Source organism: Caretta caretta, chromosome 11 (assembly GCF_965140235.1).
Source record: "Caretta caretta isolate rCarCar2 chromosome 11, rCarCar1.hap1, whole genome shotgun sequence".
In the NCBI taxonomy this organism is placed as follows: domain Eukaryota; kingdom Metazoa; phylum Chordata; order Testudines; family Cheloniidae; genus Caretta; species Caretta caretta.
In genome coordinates, this window is record NC_134216.1 from 59,639,374 (window position 1) to 59,662,135 (window position 22,762).

The 22,762-nt window shown below is 44.9% G+C and overlaps 1 protein-coding gene across 9 annotated transcripts; it reads left to right on the forward strand.

Moving 5' to 3' along the window:
* The first annotated feature begins 583 nt into the window (after positions 1 to 583).
* On the forward strand, positions 584 to 21,556 carry CASP10 (caspase 10). Of its 9 annotated transcripts, none has more exons than XM_048869648.2 (12): positions 584 to 771; positions 4,624 to 4,751; positions 5,625 to 5,970; positions 6,734 to 6,833; positions 7,583 to 7,718; positions 8,591 to 8,709; positions 11,020 to 11,056; positions 11,523 to 11,579; positions 12,885 to 12,973; positions 14,634 to 14,745; positions 15,984 to 16,485; positions 19,835 to 21,556. In XM_048869648.2, the coding sequence occupies exons 3-12, from the start codon at positions 5,657 to 5,659 to the stop codon at positions 19,989 to 19,991; spliced, it is 1,623 nt and encodes a 540-aa protein (XP_048725605.2). In that variant the 5' UTR covers positions 584 to 771; positions 4,624 to 4,751; positions 5,625 to 5,656; the 3' UTR covers positions 19,992 to 21,556. The 9 variants fall into 9 exon arrangements, with proteins under 9 accessions (XP_048725605.2, XP_048725608.2, XP_048725602.2 ...); XM_048869651.2 differs by having other exon boundaries at positions 4,624 to 4,668; XM_048869647.2 differs by lacking the exon at positions 584 to 771 and adding an exon at positions 1,866 to 1,978.
* Positions 21,557 to 22,762: the final 1,206 nt, after the last annotated feature.

Genomic DNA, 22,762 nt, shown 5'->3' on the forward strand with positions numbered 1-22,762 from the left:
TTGGACAGTACTCACTGGTTTACAGCACAATGGCCCTATGCTAACCTCAGATTGGGGAACATGTGCATGGAGTCTGCATTCAAGTTTCAATTCCTAGCTCTGCAGCCAGGTTCAAAGGATCTTCTGTCTGAATTAGTTTTTTAAACCAGCTATTGTGACAAATAACATCTTAAATTGGCTGTCAGTAAAAGTTTCTTTTTCCATTGTGTTCACTTTGTGCATTTGGCAGCACTTAATATATAGGCAGGGGCACTATTTCCTCTGCATCCTCTGCCTTATTCAGTTTCTCCTGTAATTTATGTGTTTTTCATGCACCAATAAAACGGGGTGAAAATGAAAAGGGAAAATGTGATCGTTAAACCATTGGAAGGGGAGCTCAGAGCAGATATAGCATCAGAAATTACTCGTAACTTTCTTTTAAAACTGATGTTCAAGTTAACTTTGAGGTTTCGCATTAGCTCGGTCTGATAGATGGCTGTTTTTCTTTTTGTTTATGGATACATGTGCTAATATCCTTTGATTCTGATGTGGGTGTAGCCATTTGTATTGCTGTATTTGGTGGATCAGAAAAGGGGAGGGGCTGATATGTACCAACTTGCTGAAGGGCAAGGCTTTTCAGGGCATGCTCTCCCTTCCTGTGAAAGTTTCTTTTCAGTTTTCTTGCTGCAGGTTGTGAACAGGCAATATTGAGAATTTTCTGCAGTAGAGACATTGTTGTGCTTAGATCTGGGTCAAGCGTATTAACTTCCTGTGGAGTCTGGAATGCTGAAGGTATGTTTGTCTCTTTTCTTTCTCAGGTTTCAGAGTAACAGCCGTGTTAGTCTGTATTCGCAAAAAGAAAAGGAGTACTTGTGGCACCTTAGAGACTAACCAATTTATTTGAGCATGAGTCTTTCTCAGTCTTTCTCAGACTTTCCTCTCGATTCTTTAACTCTGTGCCAGCTCTGTTAGAAAAAATGCTACTGCTGACATGTACTTTGTTAGTAACAGGGTTTGTCATGGGGGGAAAAAGGTTTTTCAAGTCATTACATGAAAGTAGATCAGACTGGTTAAGCACTCCCCTCCTCTCACCCAAACACCCTCAGTCTTGGAAAGCGAAAAGCGAAACTGGGATGGTCACCATGACACGGCATTTGACAGCAGTTGTCTCGCCAAACAGGACAGGGATGTTCTGAACGCAAAGAAATTATTTTGAAAGTTGGGTGCTGGGGAACTTGTAAGAAAGGAAAGTTGTAAAGGAAATGGAAGCAAGTCCCCAGAAGTGTGAAAGAGCAAAAAATCCCTGGAAGGATAGTCTGGCCTGTTACAGGCAGTAGGTCCCATTTGTAGTTCCCTCTTCCAGCCCATGATCAGATGCACAGCGTTGGATCCTGCCTACTCCTGCAAATCCACCATGCTGTGGGGACCAGCTGAAAACCAGTGTTGTTGGCGTTGTCAGTGTAGACGAGACAACCCTGTTTTGTGTTACTGTGTTCACCAATCGCGCCAGGGCCAGGCGGACTGGTAGTGCAGACGAGCTGGGTAATCTTCCCCGAACTTTGTTTCAAGGCAGCTCAAAAGCCACCGCAGCAAAACCCCTGGGTAGCCGGGGAGGGATGGCTCAGTGGTTTGAGCATTGGCCTGCTAAACCCAGGGTTGTGAGTTCCCCCCTTTCCCTGCCCGCGGGAGGCGGAGCGAGCGAGCGAGCCGGGGGTGAGGGTGGGGTGAAGGCTGCAGGCCCGGGCGGGCGGCCGCCCCGCTCTTGCTCCGGGTGGGGCTCCCCCCGCGCATGCGCACGCTGGCCCGAAGCAGGCGGGGGATGGGGTGGGCGCGGCTGTCGGGGGAGGTGCCGGTTGGTCCCGTGTCTGTGGGGGGCGGGGGTGAGGCCCCGGCCGCCCCTCCCTCTCCCCGCGCACGGCCCAACCCAGCGCTTCCTCAGGGAAGCCGCTGAGGCGCTGGCCGCTGGCACTGGTCTGACGGGGATGCGCGCCGTGGAGTGGTGAGCAGGGGGGGCCCTGCCTCCCGCAAGCCCCCACTCCCCTCCTCCAGCTTATACCAACCCCCCGCCGGCCCCGTCCCGCGGCACCCTCCCCCGGCCCCCCGCAGCTCCCCCCCGCCGGCCCCAGACCCCACCCTCCCCGCCTGCCCCAGACACTCAGCCCCCACCCCCCCAGCTCTTCCCCACCCCCCCACAGACACCCAGCCCCCTGCCCCCACCGCCTGCCCCGTCCCCCAGCATCCCCCCAGACCCTGTGGCACCACCTGCTTCCCATAGTTTTCCTGATCTAGAAATGTAGAAGGAGTGTCTGAGTGGTGGTTGGTGCAAAGTAGGCTGTTTCTCGAGGGTGGGCATGTGACTGTGTTACTAGGACTGGTTATAGAGTAGCCGCCATGTTAGTCTGTATCCGCAAAAAGAAAAGGAGGACTTGTGGCACCTTAGAGACTAACAATTTTATTTGAGCATAAGCTTCTGTGAGCTACAGCTCACTTCATCGGATGCATGCAGTGGAAAATACAGTGGGGAGATTTATATACACAGAGAACATGAGACAATGGGTGTTACCATACAGACTGTAACAAGAGTGATCAGGTAAGGTGGGCTAACCCAGGAATCTATCCTTGTAACAAAGCCCGTTGCCAACTGTGTCCACGTATCTGTTCAGGGGACACCATCATAGGGCCTAATCACATCAGCCACACTATCAGAGGCTTGTTCACCTGCACATCTACCAATGTGATATATGCCCTTATGTGCTAGCAATGCCCCTCTGCCATGTACATTGGCCAAACTGGACAGTCTCTATGTAAAAGAATAAATGGACACAAATCAGACGTCAAGAATTATAACATTCAAAAACCAGTCGGGGAACACTTCAATCTCTTTGGTCACTTGATTACAGACCTAAAAGTGGCAATTCTTCAACAAAAAAACTTCAAAAACAGACTCCAGTGAGAGACTGCTGAATTGGAATTAATTTGAATAAAGACTGGGAGTGGATGTGTCATTACACAAAGTAAAACTCTTTCCCCATGTTTATTCCCCCCCCCCCTTCCTCACACTTTCTTGTCAACTGCTGGAAATGGCCCACCTTGATTATCACTACAAAAGGTTCTTCCCCCCTCCCCTCTCCTGCTGGTAATAGCTCACCTTAACTGATCACTCTTGTTACAGTGTGTATGGTAACACCCATTGTTTCATGTTCTCTGTGTATATAAAATCTCCCCACTGTATTTTCCACTACATGCATCCGATAAAGTGAGTTGTAGCTCACGAAAGCTCATGCTCAAATAAATTTGTTAGTCTCTAAGGTGCTACAAGTACTCCTTTTCTTTTTAGGACTGGTTATGAATCACCCCTCCTGCCCCTCCAGAAAGAGGGGACATAGTACATGAGTCTTAGCTTTACTTGTGTCTCCCTCTTAGGGTAAGATAGGTGGAGGTGTGAAACTAGGAAGCAGGGTTTTGTTGGTTGTATTTTGATTTTACAGAGTGGCTGTCCATCCCTTCTTCCCACCCCCTCTCCCTATGTCTTTCTGTAGTGTCCGCCAGCTGCTCTGGGCGGACTGGTTTCTCTCCACACGTGTCTCGCTTTTTGCCCCCTTAATCCCTCCAAGATACAAAATACACACACAAATTTTTTAAAATTTCATTAATGTTTAGTTTTTAAATGGTTTAATCTAAAATTTTTAATCATATTTTTGTACCAATTTAAGTTTTATATTTAGCAACTGTTCGTTTTTAGCTTAGCCCAATTCAGCAACAGTGCCAGCTGTGAAAACGCTGGCTGGAATGGTGCGGGAGATAGAATAGCTAAGCTGCAAAACACAGGAGAGGCTGGGATCTGTAACTGATGGTGTCAGGCATCAAGCAGTGAAGATTTGGAATTGGGAAAGCAGCCATGTGTGTTCTAGTGAGAATTTGTACTGAGTTTTTATCATGTGGTTCTATTGGGATTTGACTAACTGGTAGAGAAGTGGGGGCTGGTCTGTGCACAAATTTGCCCCTTTTAACTGATAAGTCTGCACTTGGAGCTGGGGGTGTGATTCCCAGCTAGAGGAGATATACCTGCTTTAGCTCTCATCTAGCTAGTGCAGTAAAAATAGTAATGTAGCCAGAACAGACAGTGCCAGTGGCAGGAGGGGCTTGCTGCCCTGGGTATGTGCCTAGGGTCTCTGATAGGATCATGCTTGCGGTGCTGGCCCTCCTGCTGTCCTTGGTTAAAAACAAGACTTTAGGTAAACTTCTGTGTGTAGAAAGGCCTTAGATCTATGCTTTCTCGCAGCCATCTTGTTTATAAGTGAAGACGGTGCTGCAATATGTGGGACAGAAGATTGGGGGAGTTAGTCTGTATGAAGAGGAAAAGGATGTAAGCAAAATTTTGGTACGAGTATGTAGGTAGAGGTGGGAGGAAGCGGGTAGTCTGAACTCTTTGTTTCTATTCCTGGCTCTGGGAAGCGTTGTTTAGTGGTTAGAGGAGAGATGGACCAGGACTCATGAATTATATTTCCCACCCACATACACACACAGCAATGCCCTACTGATTTCTCCCCGAAACATGCACTCACCCCTTTACCTGCTGACTGCCTCCCAAGCTTTTAGTGTTCATTGATCATCTCCCACTTTTCCTTTTGTCTTTGTGTGAAGAGAACTGTGGTGAAAGGCCTAAAGACGACCTGCTGCCAAATTAAAGTGAGTGGTCCACCGAGGAACCCCAACATGTCCAGGAAAGGGAGCTGGCAGTGAAGCAGAAAGCATATTATTCTCCATTAAATGTAATAGAATTGTATTAATTTCTCTAGAACCCTGTTAGTTTCACTCCTATTAAATTCTATAGGACTTTTTCGTAAGGGAAGTTTGAGAGTAGGAAGGAGACTCTTTGCTTTCACATTTGGTACAGAACAGCAAACTAGCTGCAGAGTGGTGAAGGTGTAGGGGATGTGCACTCTACAGCTACCATAGTGCTGAGAACTTGAGCTTCCAGGTGATAATGTCACTGCTGGTGTGTTTCAGCCTAAGGGCAAGGAGAGCACCAGACATTTTGGCACCTGAGCAGAAAACATTTTCAGTGTCCCGCTTACCCGCAGTGGCTGAGGCCCCCCCCCCAAAGCCACACAGCACCCCAGTTTGGTGCCCACCCTTGCTCACACTACCCTAGTGGCAGCCTTGGGGAAGAGCATCTTCTCCTTCTCCTGGTCATGGGAAGTAGTGGCAGAGCTCCCATGATGCAAACTCAAGGGCAGGAGGAAGTCTCACTTTCTTGTCCTCTCCCAGCCATGGCAAGATGTAGTCAAGCTGCAGGGACCAAGAGCAGCACCTTGTTCTCTTTCTACCCCCACCCACTATAAAGACACTGGAGCCACACTTCAGAAGTGAGAGAGAGTGATCAGCGGGGGACTCTTCTCTCTCCTGATCACAAGAAGAGGAAGGAGCAGATCTTGCCACACTGCTGCAGTGTGGTGCATGCAGGAAGGAGTTAAGTCGTCCACTGAGTATTTGGCTTCTGATGGTTTGGAAGAAATAACTGGCCGACACAGAGTATCAAGGATGCTGCTTAGTGCCTATTAGAAGCTAAAGTTCAGTTCTTCCCTAGCATTAGTGCCATTTGATTCATTACATTGGACTCTTCTTTGCCTTTCCATTCTCAGGTTGTGAAGTGTATCTCCTAAAGAGCCTCCAGATGGGTGATGACATGAGCATAAAGTTTCACCAGCAGCTTCTAGTCATTGATGAAAACCTGGGAACTGAAGAAGTGGAGGCCCTGAAATTTCTCTGTAGTGACTTGCTGTCCTTCAAAAAGCTGGAAGCTGTAGAATCAGCTCAGGACATCTTCCAGCTCCTCATGGCTAAGGATTTCCTGAATAAGGAAGATACTTTCATAGTAGCTGAGCTTTTGTACAGGATTAGGTGTCACTTCCTGCTCCATAAACTTGGCTACACTAAGGAGACAGTGCAAGAAAATCTACCCTGGAAAGGGAAGGTATCTCGGTACAGGTGAGCTTTCTGGGAACTGGGTGTCTCCAGACATTTTCTGCCTTGAAAGAATGTTGATCTGTTACTTGCTGTGTGATATTTGAAAGTTATGAAGTGAAGTTTGGTGATTAGGTTTTACAGTATGCAGATGCTCAGACTAATCAGTGACTTTTAATATTTTTTCTTGGGGTGAGGCTGCAAAGCTCAGAGCATTCTTGGGCCAACAACGCATTAGAAAGGCCTGGGTCCTCTTCTGTCCTTATGTTGTGCCAGAGGAGAGGAGTGACACAGTGTGCCATAGACTGTCATTCCTGTCTCATAGGTTTCCACTACTATCTCTCTGGCTCTTCCTCCTTTGCTCTGTCCCTCTCTCTCTGTGAATTGGGTTGGATTGGGATTTTTTTATAACCTCTTCCTCCTACGACAATCTAAATTCCCTCGGCTCTTCCATATTAATTTGCTTATGCCACTGGTAAATTCCTGACCATAACGCTTGGCTGCTGATCATGCTCTTCATGCTCTACTACGCCAGCTCTAGCTCTCCAGCATTGCCTGCAGTCTGCCTGCTGCATGTTGACCTTCGCTGAGCAGGCTAAGTGGAGATCACCAGGTGTGCTACAGGTGAAGCAGGTGGCAGCATTGGAGGAGCATAGCAGAGCTTCCAATAGTGGGCACGTTACTGTTATCTGAGTGTTGCTTTGGGGGGGCTATGGGGTGCCAATGTAGGATTTACAGTATGTATACAATGGTATTTAGTTCACCTAACCGGATGTATGTCACATAGGCAGATGCTGTATGAACTGTCAGAGGACATCACCAGTGAGGATTTAAGAAGAGCCATGTTCCTCTTGAGGAACCAGCTCCCAAAGAAGCTGACAAATATGGTATGTGGGGAGAGGGCCAAGAATGCTAGAGGCTCTATTACTGAGACTAGGAGAGAGAGTGGAGAGAGGGTTTTGGCAGCATATGGCATCAGCTTATTGTGTCAGCATGTGATTGGGGGAGTAGATATTTGGGCAATGGTATATTTCTACCAGAGGGAAGGTGGTGGCTGAGTGGGGCTAGGAAGTGTAGGGCCTGGTTCTCATTTACACTAAGGACTGTTATGCTGCACTGTCTCTCTCTTGTATTTGCTGTGTGATGGATTCTGAGGCCTTTCAAATCCTAGAGGTCACTAGGAAATACAATACCAGGCTAATCCCCCCAGCTATGTTATAGCATAGTTGGCTCTGGTCTGTGTATATGGGACCAAGACACATGACATTAACTAGTTACTTGATTGTGATACAGACTATAACGTAGTTCACTTATACAGCTTGGTATTGGCTATACATACAATCAGGATCAAACCAGATTATGAAGCTGTTAGTGAGCTACCATGTTACAACATGATTTGCCCCCCAGCTCTGTGAAATGTACTGTGGAGACATCTCCTTGGTAGTAAGAAGCAAAACGGATAAGAATAAGTATAAAATGGGAAGTGTACGGATTGTGAGGTGTTTTATATTTCAGCAGTATGTACTCCAGGAGAATCAGTGTCTGTTATTTTTTTTAAAGGCAGGGCAGGCTTTTGTAGATCGTATTAATATTTAAGGAGCCGGTTAAGTGTACTTGACTCTCTCTCTCCTTGCAGTCCAGTCTAGAGCTGCTGAACTTTCTGGAAAAACAAGACTATTTAGCAGAAAACAACCTGCAAATACTGGAGAAAATCTGTATGGAAATTTCACCTGATCTCCTGAAAACAGTAAACAAATACAAAATGGAAAGAGGTGAGTAATTCTGAATGGGCTGCTGTGTGTGCCAGCAGGTTTACTAGAACAGATTGAACTAGTTGCTGTGTCTGGTAGCTGGAGATGCTGTGTGTGTCCTCCACATGTATTGCTACACCTGAGACTAAAAGTGGGGCACTTGTGGTCTTTGCATATGAGCTCTGCTTTGCTGCCTTTAGTTTTTGCTACCTGCTAGCAGCAGTACTGTAAGAATATACGTAGTAGCTCCAAAATGGCTGTGGCCAGGCAAAGCGGTCCAGTGGATGGGGCATGAGACTGGGAGACTGGAAACCTTTATTCTGTCTCTGACTCTGCTACTGACCCTGCTGTAGGACTGTGAGAAAATCACTTGACCTCTCTGTGCCTCAGTTTTCACAGCTGTGAAATGGAGGCAACGAGACTGACCCTCCTTTGGATAGAGCCTTATTGTGTGTGGATGAACAGCACTCTGGAAGTGCTGTATATTGACCTGCACAAGAGGGAGGGATTTGTTGATAGGTGGCAGGCTAAATGAGCGTGTGCATATGCATGTGTGTTATAAGATGTGTGGTTCCCTCTCCAGTAGAGTCTGCGCCATAATTATTAAGCTTATTTCATTTAGGATCTGTAGGATAGACATTTGCATGCTGAAAGGGCACAATGTTTCATTTAGACAGTTATCTAGAACCAGTTCTGGGAGAAGCTGGACAGTTATGTTCCCCCACTGACTTCACCTTACAGGCTTCTTATCCCTTTGATGGAATTTCTGTACGTTTATGTTTTAAACATCTCTTGCTAGATGCCTCTCCATATTTCCTTTATTAAGGAGATTAGTTTGTGCTTAGCTGTTTCTCTTGTTTTCACAAAGTTGTTTATTATGCCTCTCCTGTTAGTTTCTCTAGCTCAGCAGGAAAGCAGTCTGCCAGTCAAAGAAGCTGCATCACTTCCCCATCACACCCCTGAAGGACTGTGTCATTCTGGAGGTGATGTCAGGCTATTGACTTCCTCACAGGTATGCTGCAGTGAGCCTATTTTCTTCACTCTTGCTTCTGTATTGTCGTTGACTGAAGTCTAGCTAAATCATGCCTTCTGATCTGGGAAAGGAAGCAGAGTCTGCTATAAATATGGTTACCAAGGACATCAAATAATTAGTAAGGCTACAATTTAGTCACAGAGGTCATGGAAGTCACGGACTTCTGTGAATTCTTCTGCTTCAGCTGTCAGCACCTGAAGCCAAGACTGGAGGCGGGACTTTGCGTCCCTGCCCTGCAACTGGGGCTGGATAGCTGGAACCAGCACCCTGCAGGGGGGAGGGTGCTGCAGCTGGGCTGTGAGCCCCTGTCCAGGAGCTGCGGCCAGCTCCAGAGTGGGAGCTGTGTGCTCCCCGTGGCTGCACCCCCCCACTTCATTCCAGCCCCATGGCATCCGCCAGGGGCTGCGTCGGGGGCCATGCGCCTCCCTCGCGGCGTCCCAGAGCCATGCTCCTCCTCCCGGCTGGGGCTTGGCAGGGGCTGGGGCTGTGGCTGTGTCCGTGTACCCCTGTCCCAGAACTGCTGCCAGCTCTGGAATGGAGGCTGCATGCCCCCCCCGGTGGCTGCACACCCCCCACCCCCTCGTGTCTCAGCCCCGTGGTTTTTGCCAAGGGCTGCAGTGGGGACTATGCTGCAGCTGGAGTTGTGTGCCCCAGCCCTGTGGCTGCAGCTGGGGGCTGCAGCTGGGACCATGTGCCCCTGCCCGGCTGCTGCAATGGAGGGGCGTGTGTCCCCCTATGGCTTCCCAGGGATGCGGCCAGGGCTTGGTGGGGGCTGCAGCTCTGGAGCGGGGGATGGGTGTCCCTGTGGCTGTGCCCTCCCCTGTGGCCGCTGGAGGCTGGGGGCTCAGCCTGTTGGTCCCACCCCTCCAGACTCCATTCCTCCCCCCCTACTTAGCCCTGACCCTGGTTATTTTTAGTAAAGTCACGGACAGGTCACAGGCTCTGTAAATTTTTTTTTATTGCTCTTGACCTGTCTGTGACTTTTACTAAAAATTACCGTGTCAAAATCTTAGCCTTAATAATTAGGGTCAGAGCATCCTAAAAGCCATGTATGCCTTATTCCTCTTGAATATATTTAGTGTTAGGAAGGGAGAAGTGTCAAAAGAGATGTCTTTAAAGAAAGAAGAACTGGATAGCTCAGGGGATTGGGAATGAGTTCAAAGACTAAGCGGTTATGGAGACTTAATTATCCTCACAGAAGCATGCTCCCTCTAGGCAAGAGCTGAGGTACATTGGGCAATCAGGGAAGTTTGTGTTGCTGCTATTAGTGATGTACCTGGTTTATATATAAATAGAGGGCTTCAATTTCCATGGCTTTCAGTCTGGCATCTTTCACAATAGAAAAACTAGCACAATCATTTGTTTTTAAAGCATAGTTTGCATGAGGCCATTTTATGTTCCTGTTTCCCTCTTTCATAATATAACAATGTGAAGGCAATCTCAGGGAGATGAAAAAGGTAACATTTAAAAATGCTAAAAAAAATGTATACACTGTAGAATAAACCTGAGGAACTTGCTACAGCATGTTATTGAAGCAAATAGCTTACTAAGATTCAAAAGCGTTTGACATTTATACAAGTGAGAATGGTATGTGCTAGGATACAATTGCAAGGGTTCTCAATTCTTATCCACGGCATAGACTGCTCATCAGCTGAGGCAGGAAGAAATGTCTCCCCATTGCTAGAGACATACATAGTGTACAATTAGGTGCATCATGGGACTGGAAGCCTTCCTCCTCTGAAGCATCTATTATTGTCCCGTGGTTGAAGAGAGGATACCAGACTACACAGACTATTGTTTTGCTCTGATATGGTAATTCCCATGTTCCTGAACTATAGGGAATTTTTATCCTGAGTAAACCGTTGGCACCACTGACATCAATAAGTTTTCCCATTGTCTTCAGTGTACCCTATGTGATTGCATGTGCTGCAAGGTCCACTCATAAGGTCAATGGAAGTGTAGTGTCATTTAAGGACACCATATATGCTTTTCGCGTGGAGCTTCCCAGAAAATAAAACCCCCTCTGCGGGCAGCACTCTCTTCTAGATGCTCACCTCTGATGGGCTTGCTGCAGCTCTGAAATGTCTGGCCCTTGCCACTCAACTGCTAAACATGTTGCTGCCCTTGGGGACTCTGTCTTGCCTCTGTCTGCGATCTCTTTCCAAAATGCCATGTGGCACTGACACTTATCAAGTCTTTTTTTCTGCTAAAATCACTATTAAAATCTATTTTATTGATTTTATTACATTGATTTTAATGCAGGTATTCCCCTCTTCCTCCTTCATATAGGAGACCCCTATCAAATCTCTGGATTCTAATATTTATGGTAAGTCTTTCTGGGAAGTGTTTTTATTTTTAATGTCTATATTTCTAGTTTTATACGTTTCTAACTGATTTTAGTTTATTTTAGAAAATTTTGAAGTCTCCATTTACAACAGTAGTTTTAAAATAGTGTGACTGATTTGCTTTAGGTTGGCTTTTTCTTTTCCTGTTGGCACAAGCTGGTTTTGGGGATTGGCTGCTCACATTTAGAGAACAGCCACAGGTAATCAGCAAATCCCACTGCTGTGGATTGTCACTTGTGACAGGGAAATAGCTAACATGCTTTCCAGAAAGTTTAAAGAAGGTCTGACTAGAGGCAAAAAGCTGTGTCTGCCCCCTTAATTGTACACAAATACTATGAGATAAGGCGATAGGACTCTGTTACTGTTAGTGTAACTACTGATTAAGTCAAATTGTTATTTTAATGGGCTCATGAGACAATTTTATTTCTGTCTTTCTTGCTTTTATAGACTCTGGGAGCCTGCGGGAACATGCTGGGAGTGTGTATTTCATAGCTGCCAGACAAGGTATGTCTTAATAAGTTTTTCTGTGTTTTTATTTTAAGTAGCTCTTATTGCTGGCTGCCTAAAAGTAAAGAGAGTATGAATTTTCGGAGCAGGTTCAAACAGATTTGGAGAGTTCCTGGAATGTCACTTGAGTAGTACTATGGTCTATTGCCCTTGCTTGGAGAGACAGGCCAGTTGGAGGAGTAACAAGGAGAGGGCTTATTTTGCAGCTTTCCCTTTCTAAGATCATTGAGAGTGCAGCACCAGACAGTCAGGCACTCTTAGAGGAAATGAGAGAATAGCTTATGCGTATGCAGATCACCAGTCTCTTCAATCCCACTCCTTCTCCCCTCCCTGCCACACATACAGGCTCTCCCCTCTTCTCCCCAGGAAGAATCCTCCCTTTCTCAACCCTTCTGTCTTCTGCATATCACCAAAAAAACCCAAACACCATGCTGCCAGCCCCAGCAGTTTGGCAACTGCATGTGCCTGTGCTGTTTGCATTTCCCTAGGACAGTAGCATGTTGGAGAAATTACAGTAAATCAAGATCATTAATCAACAGGGAGTCGAGGACTGGGGTGTGTAAGATTGCTTCCTTTCACATGATTTTAAATAAATGGTATATTTATTGCTTAATTAGACTCAATCTGAGCTACAGGATTCCCTTAGTAGGTGTACAGTGGGAAATGAGAGCTCTAAAGAAGGCAAGGCAGGGGGGAATATTTCTTGCCCAAATAAATGTAATTCTGATTGTTCTACTCAGCACAAATGGCACCATGAGATTTCATATTTGCCTCAATGACTGAAGGTCAAATTGCTGTTAAGTTTAAAAACAAAAAATCAGGTTTTTGCCCTCTAACTGCCAGATCCCTGAATGCAACCTGGAAATGAGTCAAACTGGCTCTTCCCTACTTCCGCATCATTCCCTAAAAAGATTCTGTAATTGGATTTAAGGGCCTACACCACAACTTCAGCCACCTTTGGGGACTCACTTAGAACACAGTTGACCCCCAATCTAGTGGAAAATTCTCTTGAAGGTCCATGAGGCAGAATCCATCATCCTCACTCTTCCAGAGCTTGTTGATTCTGCAATACTAATAGGAGTAAAATTTTATTTGTGTCACTGAAGTGTGTGAGTAGATATGACCTGGAACAAACAGGAGGAGAACTGCTGAGTAAGACAATGGAATTTTTACTACATTTTTCTTTTAGTGTAATAGCACTTTAATAATCATGAAAACTGCTGCATTTTAGTAGAATTCAGGTTTGGTGCATCTACAGAGAGTAGATTTAACCCCCTAAATGTTTGTATAATTTTTTTCTAGATGACAAAGCAGTAAATGTTATTCAAGGCATCTGTGAACTAAGCCAGGAACAACCTGCAAGGATCAGCAACCCAGAAAGCAAAACGGAGGTTTGAGGCAATCGCCTAAATACTTTCCTGACTCTAATCAATAACTTGGAGGATTTGCTCAGCTTAAAAGGACAGTGCTAAGTTTTCCACTGTTCTTAATACCTTCTTAGAACCCTGATATAGTTTCTTTCTCTCCTTGTACCATTGGGCAAGCATGGAATTCCCCCTCTTGTCTTCTTCTCTATGATGTGAATGAAGTTTTGGTGGGAAAATGAATCCTGCTGTTTTTATTTGACCACTTCAGTTCCTAGAATTTCTTTTACCAAAATATTCATGTTGGTGCATCCGCAACATCAACTGATGTCTGCACTGCTCTAGAAATGGTGCAGTTTGGCACCAAAGGAGCACAAAGAGCTGACCCTGATTCTCTTCCCACTAAATTGGGAGTCACTCCATTATAAAGGCTGTAGGGTTAAACTGATGTAACTGGGAGTAGAGTCAAGCCTGCCGTTTTTTAAGACTCCCCTGATAATTAGTAGCTCTTATCAATCTTGGGGATGAGTTGTAGATTTAAAGAGACAATATTTGGAATCCAGATGACTTTTCAGTTTTTACCATAGTCACATTGGAGACTAAGGGCCAGCCCTAGGCATGTGCCAAACTTGTGGCCTTGCTTGCCCCTGTTCTGTCAGTTTTCTTTCCCAGCACAAGAGTAAAAACTGCCTCTGACCCCCCCCCCCCCCCCCACCCTGAGAGACAAAGTTAGGGATCCATGTGTCTGTGGCTTCACAGTGCCAAGGGTCCAAGACAGTCCTCCTACTAGCTGTGGAAATAATCTATTCCTGTCCCCTCATGACAGTTATCCCCAACTCCCTACCAACTGTAGAATTCTGTTGCTAAGCTCTGCCCCAAGTGCTAACCTTTTCCCCCTCAGAGTCAAATGTGCTAATAAGTTACTGAAGTCTGCCTAGGGCTCCACATCTGTCTTCTCATACAGGATGACACTCCTGAGGCCTAAATTTTCAAAAGTAACCAGTGATTTTGGATGTTTGTTTCAAACTTTTGAGTGCCTAACCTGATACACCTTGAAGAGGTTGTTAGAGTGAGTGTTCAGCATTTCCTGAAATAACCAGCCTCTTTAAGGTTTCTCAAATTGGGAGCCTGAAAAATTAGAGCATCCAAAATCACTGCTCACTTTGAAAATCTTTGTCTGACTTTTGTTATAGGCTGAGTCCTTGCCTGACTAGTAATTATTGTAGATGGTACAATAATACCACTTCTAAATTTTGCTTGGTAATCTTACCTTTTATCATACCTCTCTATTATATAAGCTGTAAAATAAAGAAGTTTCACTTAATAGAAGTCTGTGGCTTTTAAACAAAGCTTAACAGCACTGGATGGTTCATTTTTAGAGCAGTTATATGATAAAGGAGTTTCGTCTTTCTTTTGTTCCGCTAATGTTATGTACCTCCCGTTAATGCCAAATGGAAATATATGCACATATCACAGAAGACAATATATTTCTTCTGGGGGGAGGGTACAGCAAAAGGGGCATCTCAAAAACTCTAGGCAGTACAGGGGATTGAAAATCCCAGGGGGATACAGAAATAGTAACCTCACAGGTGGATTGCACTCTTGAATCTAAAGGCAATAGATTGTCTTCTTAAAAATAAAATTCCTTCATAAAAGCTGTGAGCTTCTTTCTGCTTCCTGTCAACAGAAGCTGATGACCTATAAAATGGATGGGCCACACAGAGGCTATTGCCTCATTATTAATAATTTTAACTTTACTGGGACTCTTCAGATGAGGAGAGGATCTGATAAAGATGCTGGTAAGTCACTTCTGGTTTAGGCTCTGCTCTGCCTCTTCATGGGTTGTACTTCTAATGTCTGTATAGGTTTTGTTTGCTCATATTTTAAGTACATAGTTATAAGCAGTGTACACTCATACAAGTCAAATAATGCCACTTGTATCACGAGTGTGGGGGGGAAACTAAACACATGATTGATTACTAGACAGGAGTGAGTTTGCAGTGGCATCTTTTTCAGTGCAACCAAACTGTCTGTGTAATTCCAAAAGGGTGTCCAAATTAAAACTTCTCCAGGACTTACTATAGCTAGACCTATGGTAAGAGAAATATGTTTGATAGTTTTCTTAGAGCACTGAACCCATTATTGTATTAAATGTGACATCTGTTGTATGTAACTATTAATAGTTCTGTCTCTTATTTTCAGAGGCTTAATGTAAATTAAGCTAATTCACAGATCAAAAATGCCTTCAATTTGTGATTTATCTCTTTGAGTTGAGCCCAAGATATAGAGTTCTTCAGTTGCAAAGTTATGTGCTATTGATATATTACTGAATGTGCATATTGCAATAGTGTTTAGAGGCCATCCTAGTTGGGGGCCCATTGTGTTACAAGCTGTACAGACAAAAAGAAAATGACAGTTCCTACCCCAAAAACCATGTATGATTATACATCCAAATCTTGGGGTGGTTTAGCCACCTTGACCTCAGTTGATCTATGCCCGATCTATGCTAGTGCAAGTGAGATCAAAATCAGGGCCTTTAGCTCTTCTTGTTATGTAGATATTTTTTGTGATGGACTGTACTTTTTGTTTGTTCACTTACTTTCTAAATCACCATATTCAGTAGTATTCCAGGGTCTCTATTCTCTAGTATGAATGAGCAGGGTTCTACTTGGAGCAAACACAATCTGAAATTCTGCCAAGTGCCCCCAGTGTCTACCAAGAATCCCAGTTTTGCTTATCCACTTGTGCTGGTTGCGTGTACATGCACAAAAGTGCCTGTAGGTCTCAGGCCTTGCTTTATGAAACTTTGGCCTGAAAAACTCAGGCATGTTTGAGCCTCATGATTGTGCTGGGTTTGGGTTCCATTTATCCTCAAATCTACTCTAGTGTGTGTGGTTGTTTGTTTGCAGGTGCTGCTTTGTGTGAAGTCAGTTACTCTTCAGCTTAGCTTGCATAGTGATTTTATATTATGATTATATTATCCTCCCACCCTCCCCAGCTTTCCTTTTCTTTTTTTTCTTTTTTTTTTAAATAACAGAGATGCTGGCGCAAGTGTTTACATGGCTTGGTCTGGATGTGAAGACTTATGCTGATAAGACATCAGTAGAAATAGAAAATCTCATGCAGGAATGGCAGTCGAAAGATCACAGAGACAGGGATTGCTTTGTATGCTGTATTCTATCTCACGGAGAGTCAGGATTGGTCTATGGGACAGATGAACGAGAAGTACCAATCCGCAAGATCATGTCCTACTTCACAGCCAGCCAATGCCTACAGCTGGCTGAAAAACCCAAACTCTTTTTTATCCAGGCATGTCAAGGCAAAGAGATACAACAGGCTGTCTACATTGAATCAGATGCACAGAATCCTGACTTGCTTCCTGTACAGCAACTAGTCTCCCCTTTCGAAAGCATTCCAGAAGAAGCTGATTTCCTCCTTGGCATGGCCACAGTGGGTGGCTATGCATCTTTCCGCCACATACACCATGGTACTTGGTACATTCAAGCCCTCTGCAATAAGTTACAGCTCTTGGTACCAAGGTAATACTTCTGTGTAGATTGAGAGTGATAATTTACTGATAACATAGGGCTGTATACATAGTAGGTTATTGTGTGGCATGCCGGGGGTGGTGGGGAGAATCTACAGCAGGCCAGCTTGCTGTGCAGTAACATCCCATGTAGACACTGCTACACTGCAGTGAAAGTCCTGGAGTGCGGATTGGTGTACTACTGCTTGAAAGTGTAATATGCCAAGCACTATTCCAGGATTTTACTGTGCTGTAGCAGTGTCCACATGGGACTTTACTGCATGGCAAGATGGTGTGCTGCTGTTTTTGACCCTGGCTTCCTGTGCAGTAACTTGCCATGTAACAAGCCCCTATACCCCAGTGGGTGAAGAAATGGGAGTGACTGCTGAATCTTTGCTCACCAAAGGCAAGCCTAAGTCTAAGGGCTTGCCCACCCACAAACTTGCACTAGATTTTTTTAATTTGTACAAACACCTACGTGGACACATATCAGTTTAAAACTGGTAATGTGTTTAGCTTGTCCCTGTAAACTTACATAAATGTTTGCAGCACCATGGCGTTAGGGATGGTCTGAGGAGGCTGGGTTTTAGTTTTACCAAACCAAACTGAAAACTAAGGCTGCTTCAGGTCCAGGTTCTCTTTTTGAATGGGTTTGGGCTTTGTCCCATCTGTTAGATACCTACACAGTGTCTTCTAGATGCTATGGTAGAATTATGGAAAATGCTACAGTCTTACTGTACGTGTTACTTTGCTGCTGCGTGGTGTTCAGTTTGAGCCTTTGTTGTAGTAGGTGCATGATATGCACGAGTCCAGCCATGAGGAACTCTGATTAGGTTTGCCTGCTGTAGAGAGTGGCAAGCACCGGGGCTGGGGGCGGCGTGGCGGCAAATTTAATCCCTTGTGTAACCTCACTGACTTGGATGGAGTTACAAGGGATGAATCTGGCCCAAGAATGCAGATTCAGGTCATTACTTTTCTTTTGTTATTTCATGACTGTATTAAGGAAGAGAAGAGCGAAAATGTACCATGGATAAACTATGGCATCAGAGAGTCTCTTGGTCCCAATTTTACGCACATTCAAGAGACGATGTCAGAGAGAATGTAGGAATACGTGCAAAAAGGGTGTATTAGTAGTTTATCATCATTTACACCCAAAATCTTTAGTCCCAGTTCTCTATAACTCTTACTTCTCAGGCACATCCAGAATTTTCTAGGGAGGTAGGTCCCAGCCTGTACCCAATTCTCCCACAAATCGGTACTGTGACCCAGTGTACTTAGGGCTGGAAAAGCCAAGGTCAGGGCAGGCTGCAAAAGTAAAAGGAGATACTCCCAAGACTGGTGGGTAACACTGAAGTTAAACTCACCAACCAGTCACAAACTCTGCTTCTGATCCTCCACGCTGGTTATCAAGAAGCTGAAAAAGAAATCACAGCGCCCCCTTTATTGCATTCCAGTTTCCAGGCTCCCAATCAGCACATAGGTCCAGTACAGTGAGAAGTTATTTTAAAACTTTGTTCATGTATACAAAATGTTCTTCTGACCCCAAAGGGTTAGCCACATTACCAGGTCAATAGGAATTTGGCTCTTACCCGAAATACCACACTGCCAGCCAATCCTTTAGTGTCTAGAACTAAAGATTTATTATTACTCCCGAGGGAATTCTGTGCCAAAAATTTAAAATTATGCCAAAAAATTGTGCACACAATATTTTAAAATTTTGCAAATTTTATTTGTCAATAAATAAATGTGGAGGCTCCAGCATGGCAGTGGGGAGCACAGGCAACTGACTGCACAGAAGTGAGAGATCACCCTGCGGGCCTCTCGTCCCCTACCCAGGATATGGACTCGGTGGTAAAACTGCACCCAACCCTGACACAGCACAAGGACCAGGCCTGCCCCAGAAACATCCTAGGGCCTTGCCCCTCCATGCCAAGCACACTAGCTGTAGGCAGGCAGGATCAGCCCAGTAGGATCCAAGTGTGGAGAGGCTTAGTGTGGGGAGATCCAGGTGTGGTGTGATAAGGTTCTGTGTGGGGCAATCTGGGTGTGGGTGGCTTGATGGTGGGTTTTGGTGTGGGGTGGATCTGGATGAATAGGGGTGCAGACACAATGGTACTCTGCAGGGGAGTCCAGGTGAAGGTGGTTGGGGCCCAGCGCGGGGGTCTGGGTGTAGAGTGCTCAGCAGGAGGGGTTCAGGTGCTAGCTTGGTGAGATGCAGGTCCGGGTGCTGGCTTGGTGGGAATCTGGGTATAGGGAACTAGTCAGGGTAGTCCAGATCCAGGTAGGATAAGGTTTGTTGGGGTGGGGGTTTGAGTGCAGGGGTGGAGTCCCGAGCTTCATTTCTAGAAAAGTTACTCCAGTGGTAAGAAGCATGAATGAAGACAAAATGGAGATGATGCAGTTGCCTTTTATATTCTTTTGCCATGAGGCTTTTACTTCCTGTGTCCCAAACACAAGCTTCACAGCACATGGAAAAGCCTTAGAGTGCTTTGTCCATAGGCAGGCCACTACATGGCTTGCTGACTCATCAGGTGTAGTCCCTTTGTACAGCCGATGTCCTTTGATGGGCCATCAAGCAGGCTATGCCGTTCTGTCTGGGGGGTCACTCAGATGCACAACACAAGTTTGAAATACAGATATACCTTACATACCTATAACTCATAATACAAACGTGATGCAAACATATAAGCAAGATTATCATACTTGGCAAATTATAACATTTTCACAGATACCTTACACGGCATACCTGGCATGACTCATTGCAATTTTACAATATTAGTATCCATAATATCATAAAGTGTCTCCTGTATTCTATACAGTGACACATGTGCCATTTTCCCAAGGTGATTCTTCTGCCCCTTTCTGGAGCTGTTTTCCTGCTTAGCATTCCCACTGCCTCCTGTTGCTGTGGGTGTTGTCTCTCCTTCTTCTCTCTGGAATGAACTGGGTCTGGTTTATACAGTCCAGACCCTCACACTGCCAGCAGCCACTGAGAGGACTGATTAATGGGTGTCATTTGCTTGTGAAGTTTTTCTTTTTTTCTCTCCCCATGTGGCAGTTCATTCTGTCACACCAGTATTGTTTGTGTGTGATTCTTTGTGTTAGGTACATGGGAGACCATTCTACTACCATTGAGGTCAATGAGAGAGTTACTGTTGATTTCAGTGGGAGTAGGAATGTGGCCTCCGTAGTCTTGAAGCCTCATACTGAATTCAGAAAAGTGTTTAGTGTGTTTGTGGAATACTATTGCATGTTAAGAGTGCAGTGTTGCCAATATGTTCTACTGGCATTGTTTCTGTGAATCAGGGTTAACTATAGCACTCTGGTTAATCAGAGATACTGTTTTTTTTCTCTGGCTGTAGAGGTGAAGACATCTTGTCAATTCTTACTGAAGTCAATGAAGATGTGAGCAAACGTGCAGACAACTTGGGAAGAAAGAAACAGATGCCCCAGCCAGCCTACACCTTGAGGAAGAAACTGATATTCCCAGTGCCTAGAAGTCCACCCCCATCACAGTAGCAATAGGGTTTTTTTTCTGTTCATTTACGATCCCATCTTGCATTGGATAAGCCAGCGCTCTTCTTATTAAATCAGGTGGATGGTAAACGATTACCATTCAGGATGAGGTCTTCCTGAAATCGCTAATACGTGGAGCCAAAGGAGAGTGCGATAGGTACAACCAGTGGGCCAACTGGTCACAATGTCTGTGTTTGCGGAAATGACTGGTGGTGGTGGGGTTTGCTGGCAATCTGAATAAATACAGACTTTTGCAAGCACTTCTGGGTTTCTGCAGGTGAAATAGGTGCTGCGTGGGTTACTGTGGACACAATAGGTGCAGATGACTTTCCATAGCTAAACCAGAGGGGTGTTAATGATCTGTTTTAAGACCATGGTTCTTTTCTCTGTACATTAATGATTTGGAATCCTGCCAGTGAGATCTCTTATCATGTGGAACAGTCTCCAAAATCAGAATGGACAAGACACCAGCAAATGTGGTCTAGGGAGCTAATCCTACAGTGACAAGTGGACATTGGTCTATTCCCTCTCAAATTTAAATGATTTACACTCTGTGGAGCCACTAGATTCCTCATGTAAAGCATTTATTAATCCCAGAGTGCAAGCTGTTGCCTTAAAACTGGATGTTAATTTGGTATGTGGTTGGTTTAGCATTCATTGTCCAAAATCAAATTGTTCCAGCAGCACAAAATCTGCATTATTGCCTCCTGTAGGAAACCAGCTTTCTCACTGCCATATCAGAAGGGTGGGATGGGGGCTATGGTTCAACATGAAAGAGCCGCTGATTATCATTTATCTGTCAGATAGGGCATCTAACACTGCTGTGGACACAACAGGTTTTGGTTAGCTTTGTTTTTAAGCGCAAAAGTATATAGGGATTAATTTCTCCATTATTTATAAAGACCACCACAAATGTGGGTATATGAGAAATGGGTGAGAGCTGGGCTGGAACAAAACTCCTGTCTTTGGGGTCAGAGTGACTATATCCCTGTTCCAGTGTGAGTAGACTAGAGTCTGTAAAATCCACCTTGCAGGACTGTCCTGTGAGATTAGAAGTGAAATTCAGTGTATGGTAAAATCTTCAGTGGTGCATCTCTTACCTGGATGTCTTTTTACTTGCTTCTTTTCCAGGGGTGTTAGTGTCCTCATGTGACCGGGGTGTATGGCAACATAAATGGAAATTAATTGGCAAAATACAGCCATCTCTGGTTTAGAAGGCAGCAGCCAGCTTTGTATAGCAGTGAGATGGATTTTGGGGAGAGGGAAAATTTTGGCCAAGGAGAACAGGGCAATTCCCTAGTCCCACAAAACATGCAGTGGGATTTTTAGCGTGTACATACAGCAGACAAAGCCTCAGTATTTTTTAGGGTCTCAATCTGAGACTGCTCCCATACAATAAACTGCATAAAACTCATCTACCTCAAAGACAAGTAAGGTCAATTGGACCCTGCTGGGATATGAATCTGTGGTTCCAGAAATGCTAGCTGTTTCAAACTTTATGCTCAGATAAATCATCTCCTGCATGTATAGTAAAATGCTGCTATTTTAATAAAAGCTGGTAACATTTATTTTTCAGCAGCATAGTTTTTGCAATCCGAAACACTATTACCAAGAAAAATAATCTTCCACGCTTCACCCAGAAGTGAGCCGTTGAAGTGAAGGATTAGGGCTGGGTTTTAAGAGGCCTGTGTTCAATTCCTTGTTTTGCCTCAGACTTCCTGTGTGACACTGGGCAAGTCACTTAATCTCTCTGTGCCTCCGTTCTCTGTCTGTGAAATGGGGGGATAATAGAACTGCCCTACCCTGTGCTGGTATGGGGGGATAAATTAACATTTGTGAGGTGCTCAGATACTTTGGGGTGGGGTGGGGAGAAAGCTATATAAATATCTAGACAGATAGACCTGGATCCCAGGCCACAAAATTTAAAGAGAAGATACTTAGGAATAAGCAAGACCCCAGTCCTGTAAGGTGCTGACGCCCCACTAGTCCCTCTGAAGTAAAAGGGAATTTAAGGGGTTCTCCACCTCACAGGATTGGGTCCTTATTTGCTTTCAAGGCAGAGACTTTGTCTATCTGCGGAGTTCCATGTACACTATGGCACTGTAGAATAAATAACCCATGCAGAAGCCATTTAGGAAGCTGGTGCACTCTGTCTCCTCAGGCTTCCTTAGCAGCTCCATCACACCTTCCTTACTAGTTTCTACGCCCTAAACAGCTGAGCAGAGGGAAACAGCCAGCTTCAAAGCTCTTTCCACACTCTTCCCCACCAGGCACTTGCTTTGCACTTCTGACTTGCCTTCCAAATGGTTTTTGGGGGGAGATTATCAAAACCTTTACCCAGGCTTTACTTGACTCTTCAGTGCTGCTGATGAGCTCATTATAGAGAGAGAGGCCGCACAGTCTCATTCACACTAATCACAAACACCAAAAGAAAAACATTTCCTAGTCAGAGATGGACCTGCTCTGTTGGTAGGTGGTGATCTTGTGTTTCCTGGAAAATAGCCTTCCCTCTGGGACTCTGTAAGTTCCCTAGCCACCTTAATCATTACTAGCCATTCCTCTGGCCAAACAGGTATGGAGGGGTTCCGTTTTCAGTGCTTCATTTAATTAGCCAGAAGAATTGAGTATGTTACCTCCACTACATTTCCAACTCATGCTAGAATAGAGAAGAAGGTCCAATAATATTAAACCCTTGGACTGCATTGTGGTAGGGCACACAAGCCTACTACTAGGGTAGAAACTTAAATAATTTCTAAAAGGTTATATATTCCACC